The sequence below is a fragment of the Mytilus edulis genome, chromosome 11 (genome assembly GCF_963676685.1).
Source record: "Mytilus edulis chromosome 11, xbMytEdul2.2, whole genome shotgun sequence".
NCBI lineage: Eukaryota > Metazoa > Mollusca > Bivalvia > Mytilida > Mytilidae > Mytilus > Mytilus edulis.
In genome coordinates this window covers 47364805-47372471 of record NC_092354.1, presented here as the reverse complement: position 1 = coordinate 47372471, position 7667 = coordinate 47364805, and the positions used below count along the sequence as shown (strand labels likewise).

General features: G+C 33.7%; 1 protein-coding gene across 1 annotated transcript; it reads right to left on the bottom strand.

Annotated features, from left to right (window-relative positions):
* Positions 1 to 5863: 5863 nt before the first annotated feature.
* LOC139495721 (orexin receptor type 2-like) lies at positions 5864 to 7667 on the bottom strand. Its single transcript, XM_071284051.1, has one exon. It carries the CDS (start codon positions 7560 to 7562, stop codon positions 6474 to 6476), a length of 1089 nt encoding a protein of 362 aa, XP_071140152.1. The 5' UTR covers positions 7563 to 7667; the 3' UTR covers positions 5864 to 6473.

Genomic DNA, 7667 nt, shown 5'->3' with positions numbered 1-7667 from the left:
TTTTTATGTTTTTACTATTTTTGCGTTCATGTACTTGCAATGTATTTTTGTTTGAATTAGTAATTGTTTTAGACATGTGTATTGATAATGAACATACATGTATCATATTTTTTATAACGTATAATTTCTTTTAAAAATGTTCCATAAAAGAGGGTCTGATTGAGGTTAACGGAATACAGAATAATGGGCAAAAATTGCAGAATAAAAGGCAAAAAAAAAAAGAAAAAAGAAAAAGAGCATAATGGGGTGCCTAAATATAAAGAATAAAGAATATCGGAAATACAAAATAAAAATTAATGATAATTATCCAGATAAAAAGAATCTATCAATACGAAACACATATTAATCGTGCATGATCAACACGAAGAACGTTGGAAATAATTAGCATGATAACTTGACGTTATGTAATAAAAATAACGACGTCACGAATTTTGATGGTTTTTTTTTCCAAAATGTTGAGTTTGCGTCGCTTCTACAGGGAAAACGAAGTCGGTGACCATATTTTTTTTTAACATCATCTAATTCGTAAGACAAAGAGGAAGAAAATGTTAATTTAAAAAAAAAAATCTATGGAGCGGTTTACGTGATTTATACCGGAAACAGAAAATTGTAGAAGAAAAATACAGATTCCCCCTCTATATTCAATGTAATTAAGTACCCTCTCGGACCATTTAAAAATGATTTTTTTCTCGAAAACGAAGTCGGTGACATATACTTTTTTTTACATTTTCTGATGTATATTTTCAATATCTAATCAAGTTCTAAATTTAAAAAAAATCTATGGACTAGTTCATTTACTGATCCTTGACCTTAAAATGGATAGTTTAATGGATGTCGGTGAGTAAACACTTAAATTTAAAATGTATTTTGAGGTTTTGAAAAGGAATTGTAAACGCATTTTATCTCTGCTTTGCTATTCAACCTATAATAGACTCTATTTATAACTGTTTACAAAAATGTGGAATTTTTGAGGTGCTGAGGCTTTTCTTCCTCAAGAATGGGTTGCCTTGGCTGTATTTGGCAAATCTTTTAGGAATTTTGGTCATGCCTTTTCTTAACTTTTTTGGATTCGAGCGTCGCTAATGGGTCTTTTGTAGGCAAAACGCGCGTCTGGCGTGGATACAGAATTCGGTGTCTTTGGTGGGTTTGTTTTCACGACACGATTATATAGATGAATGAAAAAAGTCGAACCTTGGTCGCCGTAAGTTGATTAAAAAAAAAACGCAAATTAGTTAGGAAGTTTTTTTTTATCACCCCTGTAGAAACTCATATTTATAGATGTTGACCTCAGCAAAATTACATTTGACCACATGTTTGCATTTTATTTCATGATTTGTCCTGCCGTCAATGGATCAAAATCATATATAATATAAACGAAGGCAGTTGTGCATGACAATATTGTGAAAACTATTGAACTGACAAAAAAAAACCAACAAAAAAAAATCATTAAAAAAGATCAACAATAAAAGTAGTGTATATTGCACTTATTACATATCATTTCAATCCTTTCGAATAGGAGATGAAATATGGATACTAATAATTGCACGAGGTTTACTATATACAGAAAAGGGTTCAGCATCGTTGATCGTTAGCTTGGTGGCGCAAGAAATGAATCAATGCCAATCGAAACGGGAGATATTTTCAAGGTGGAGTGAGTAACAGAAATGGTATTGACAGCATGATAGCATTAGAGGAGGAATTATTCAATGAAACTGTTTATAATAATGTTAAGAAAATAAATTTAATTACGATTAAAATCAAGCTGTTTTACTTCGTCAATTTGTATAATGGTAACTTTTCAATAAGTTTGCATTATCTATTGCATAGTTTATTTGCTAGTCTTTTTTTTTACATAAATAAGGCCGTTAGTTTTCTCGTTTGAATTGTTTTACATTGTCTTATCGGGGCCATTTATAGCTGACTATGCGGTATGGGCTTTGCTCATTGTTGAAGGCCGTACGGTGACCTATAGTTGTTAATGTCTGTGTCATTTTGGTCTTTTGTTTCATTGGCAATCATACCACATGTTCTTTTTTTTATATTTATCGATTTAGCATTTCTAACCCGTTGCATTTGTTTGCACCTGTCCTGTATGTAAGTCAGGAACCTGATGTTCATAAGTTGTCGTTTGTAGTTGGGTTTCATACGTGTTTCTTGTTTCTTGTTTTTTTATATAGATTACAGACCGTTGGTTTCCCGTTTGAATGGGTTTAGCTACAATGGTTTAATTTTCAAATTTTTGACAAAATGGCACTGAAACCACATCATCTTATATCTATATGGTCGCATTGTATGTCGTTCTAAATGAATATGAAATATACCCATTTGTCCTTTTAAGACAAAATTGTTATTCGACATCCTAAAGGAATCATTACACTTACATAACGACCTTTTTCCGTTTAAGGCTATTATTTTGAAAATTAAAATAGACCGTGCGAAACTTTTCATCACTTACGTTTCCGACTAGACGAGATCTACGTTTAAGACTTGTTACCCATTAAGGACGATTTTTACGAAATTGTACTGTGTTATCTTGAAAATATAATGGATGGATAGATACTTTGAATAATACACATAAACAGCTAGTCAAGATTTACAAATATATTAGCAAGGTCTAACATCAAAAATCAATAATATTGTTATGCTAACTTTATGTTACTAACTTACTCAAGATCACAGAGAAAACCACGTATTCGTTTAGGGTTCATGCTATTTGGTCTTTATGATGTGAATTTCAGACTATTGTTTGTCTTTTTATCGTTTTTCAATAGTTGCCATGACGTTATAAGTCTTTCCTAGACGGAAGTGTTTGATATATTTCCCCTCTCTTTTTAATAATATATAACGTTTAAACAGTACTTATGCCACAATTGCAACGACTGCAACGAAATGTATAAGACAATTTTCTGATTGATTGCTTGAGTATACATTTGTATGCACAGTTCAAAAATCAAACCAGGCAAAAAGCTGAAGCGTTTTTGTAAACGCTATAAAATAAGATTTATGTTATGCTATTGAAATCTATTATACAAAAAACGTACCATTATTTTTAATGTTTATGCTTTTATTGTACTGTTTTTGTAGAACGTTCTTTTAAGCACGCATTGTTTATGCACTGATTTAAAAGGATTGGTCGAGTTGAGATATAAAGAAAATAGTTTAAACCACATATGTATGTACGTGTTTTTATTCAGGAACCTCGTAAGAAATAGTTTTGTACTTCTTTAAATAAATTATTAGTCGAAAACACATCAGTCAAGGACACAGGTTAAGTTCACCACCTTTTAAATAAAGAAAATGCATGCACTAAGTCAGGAATATGTCGTTTTTGTTCCACTTGCTTGGAGTGTTTTACATTTAAATTTTACCATTTGATAAGGTACTTTCCGTTTATAATTTCCTTGATGTTCGTCATTTTTGCTATTTTGCTATTTTATGTTTTTCATTTTTTTTTAAATTGTGATTGGGTGTTGACAACACATCTTTGATTATTTCTGTTAAGCTTATTCATTACTTTCATACGATGGCCCAGTGTCAAAATATGTTTTGAATCCCACAGAAAATTAACATTGGGCTACAAAAATATGAATAAAAACATGCTGCATAAAATTCATGCGTTCGAAGATTTTTTTTCTTGATTTGATTGTATTATTTTATTTAGGAATGCTCAAAGCAAAACATTCAGAAACCAGGGATATATCAAAAAAGTAATATTACAAAAAAACCAACCTACAAGGAATATTTTGATCTGAAAGTGTTTTTTAAAAGCTAAAACAAGTCAAACGGATGGAAAACACATTCCTGACTAGGTGGAATGATTTCCTTAAGCCCCAGTCCCACTAGACCACGACCGCACCAAGCTCACCGCGATCTAAAATAAATTTAGATCGTGGTGAGGTCGCGGTATGAGCGGCATGAAAATGTAAATTTTCGTTGCTTTCACGATGCTACTACGTCCTCTCTACGCTTCTACAAAGATCCCGCTACGATTGTACCACGTTCTCACCGCGCTTATTCTGCGACCTCACTACGCTTATCAAGATCTTTCTACGCTCTTCACGTTCTCACTTCGACCGTACCACGAGTTATCCGATTGCAACACGATCTTACTGCGATTATAACACGTTCTTACCACGATTATACTACGTTCATAGCGCGATCTTACTACGTTCTCAGCAATAACGTCAACATCGTGTTCCATATCAATACAGTTCAATTCCTTCTATTTCTGATTAAATCGTAGTTTTCTCGGAAACAATACAGTCATGTCACCAAAATCTACCAGGACACGTGGGCATGGTGGTAGGAGTTGATGTAGAGGCAGAGGTAGCAAAGTAACGAATCCTGACCAAGCAGAGATGTCGGACCGACAAATCCAACCTAAATTACAACCTATTGCTGGTCCATAAAGCTCAATGACGATGTTTTAGTGAACGATAGCAGAGATAACATAGATGTATCAATATATATAGGAAGATGTGGTATGAGTGCGAATGAGACAACTCTCCATCCAAGTAACAATTTATAAAAGTAAACCATTATAGGCCAAGGTACGGCCTTCAACACGGAGCCTTGGCTCACATCAATCAGCACATTATAAAGGACCCAAAACATTACTAGTGTTATACAATTTAAACGGAAAAACCAACGGTCTAATCTATATAAAAACGAGAAGCATGGTTATGCCGTTAGAGCAAATGGATAATTACATTCAAACAAACAAAATCTAGGGAGCTTTTTTTATATATTTTATGTGAAAATGACAATGAGAATGATGGTCGTAGTGTGAACGTAGTCAGGTCGTAAGAAGAGCGTGATGAGGACGGCAAGGGCGTGCTAGAATCGTACTATGGTTGTGAACAGCGTGGTATAGTCGTAGTGGAAGCGTAGTTGGGTCGCAGTGTGAACGTGATGGTCGTAGTGAGGTCTTGATAACGTCGCTGTGCGATCGTAGCGCAGTCTCTCCGAATAGAATCACGCTTTCTCTACGCTCTCGCTACTATTGTACAGCGACCTTTGCGATCTTACTATGATCTTAGTGCGCTCTCACTACGCGTCTACGACGACCTGATTTCGCCACGACCGCACCACGATTGTTGTGAACATGTTCAAAGTTGTCCACGCTCTTCACGATCTTGAAGACCTCACCACGACCGTGATACGACCTTACTGCGATCTACACGATCGCACTACGATCATCAAAATTTGCATTTATTTCACAGATCATAGTGCGATCGTGGCCTAGTGGGACTGGGGTATTATATAGAAATTGATGGATTAAACTTGGTTTTATAACAGCTAGCCATAACATTCAATACGCAGAACTTTAGTAAACTGAAGGTGTGATGATCAATATCAACATCATCGGACAACTTTGATTTACATATGATTGGTAACAACTACAATCACAAGGTGAAACCATTTCAATTAATTACTTCGGTCCCGATCTACATAAAGTCAAAAAAGAACAGATGTTTATGTTCATTTTAATATCACAAACGATGCAGGAGCACTCGACTCCAATCTTAATCGACTAGGATTGTTAGTTTTCCTTACGCAGGTCGGTAGTTCTCCCCAGTCACTCAGGCTTTCTCAGTCAATATTATAACATTAACGGTACATATTGTCTTGCACCAGATGCGCATTTCGACAATACATGTCTCTTCAGTGATGCTCGTGGCCACAATATTTGAAATCCAAAGCTTATATAAAAGATGAAGAGCTATAATCCAAAAGGTCCCAAAAGTATAGCCAAAGCAGAGATACATTCCTTAATTTATAATAATTTCTAACATTTTGTCAATATAAACTGACTTCCACGAAATAGTACAATAGTGTTGGAAGTGGCGTTAAAACAACAATCGATTAATCAATGTTCATTTTAAAGACACACAATGTGACAGAAATATGTTTTGGAAATCAAAATGTTTAATATTCACCGAACAATAGTGTGTATGAATATAGCTTTTATACTTAACTATTTGTTTTCAACTTATTGTTAGGTAAATACTGCAAAAAAATAGTATATGTGGTGATAGATAAAAATTTATTATATATGTGTATGTACACATATTTTATTACTGCCAATCTTGACCTATTATGAAGGTCTAGATGGGGAATACATACTTGACCACGCCCAATAAACAAACAAAAAAAAAACAAAAAAAAAAAAACCAAACAAATAAACGAAAAAAAAAATCAAATAAAAATAGTGTATAATTTGGTGCTTTAAAGAAGAACAGAATACATTAGAAAAACTCGAGAGAAAAAAAACCCCAAAATAATTCAAGTATACAGTATTAAAACCCCTTCCACCAAAGCCGAGGTTTAAAATCTAGTTAGATAAATCTAGTAAATTACTCTTAACAGAATCGTTCATATCCGAATTGCATTTTGTACATTGTTTACTTTGCTCTGGGACTGTTATAAAAAGTCAATATAATATGTCCCAGCTATGCTATATATTTTTTGATTCATATTTTAATGCAATGAAATAAATTCTTACTCTCATTCTGAAAACGACTATCCATAAAAGCATAGATAAAAGGATTAATTATATTGTTGATTATATAAATTTCATTCACCAAAGTCAAAACATGTCGTAGGTTGTCCGACATATTTTCCCAGAATCCATCATAAAGCCCTTCCATAACAAGCAATATAACTTTTGGAACATAACACAAAATAAAAAACATAGTTATAACCATAAACATTGTTGTCAATTTGTGTGTTATATTTGTCTTTTTGCTATCTTTGTCAACTTTTGTTTTTGGAATCTTTTGTGGTTTAAATTCCTTTTCTTGCAAACCATAGTCCTTGGAAGAACCGTGTTCATCGCTAGATCCTGTCACTAGGGTATCACTAGTATGCATTTCGTGGTCATCGCTTTGCCTTATCCACATTGAATTTCCATGTTTTTCAATACTTTTATAATGGCGGTACAATTTCAACGCAATTTTCGAGTATATGACTACAAGAAGTGTCATAATAATTAGTATAGTCAATACTAATATTACTCCATAGATAATTACTACAGTTTCGTCTTCTTCATTCGTCCTTGCGCATTGGAACCCTGTTAAGTTCTTTTCTACGTTTGTGATTTCCACAGCGCTATGGAGTATAATCATTGGCGCTGCAAACGCTGCAGATAATACTATACAGATCATAAGTGATATTCTTCTCCAGAAAATATTCATAGTAGAACCGACGGAACCACACACTTTTAAATACCGTTGAATGGCTATAACAGCTAGAACAAAGACGGACATCAACGTCAAAAAGGATGCAGCTGCCCAAAATATTTTACAGACAGATGCATTATTAAAGGTCACGATCATTCTACTTTCCATAACTCCTAGAATAGGACATATGGTTGCTGCAAAAAGATCTACCGTAGCTAATACTGGAATAAAATATCTTTCATCAGACATTTTCATTTTCACGCAATAGATAAGAAGGGTGAAACCATTTCCAAATAATCCAATCACCATGCAGCATATCAAAAATATTGTTTTCGGTAGCATATCTTCCATAAGATCGGAGTTCCAAGCTTCAACATCCATCTTACTTAATTGTTTGTCTTTCGTAAAATCCCTTTATTCCCAAACTTTTAATCTTTTTTCTAATGATATGCCTGATACATGTTTACGTATTTATAGATATTTTTT

What these genes read in the sequence shown, in the direction of transcription:
- LOC139495721 (XM_071284051.1), bottom strand. Translation starts at nt 7,562, where the DNA reads ATGGATGTTGAAGCTTGGAACTCCGATCTTATGGAAGATATGCTACCG.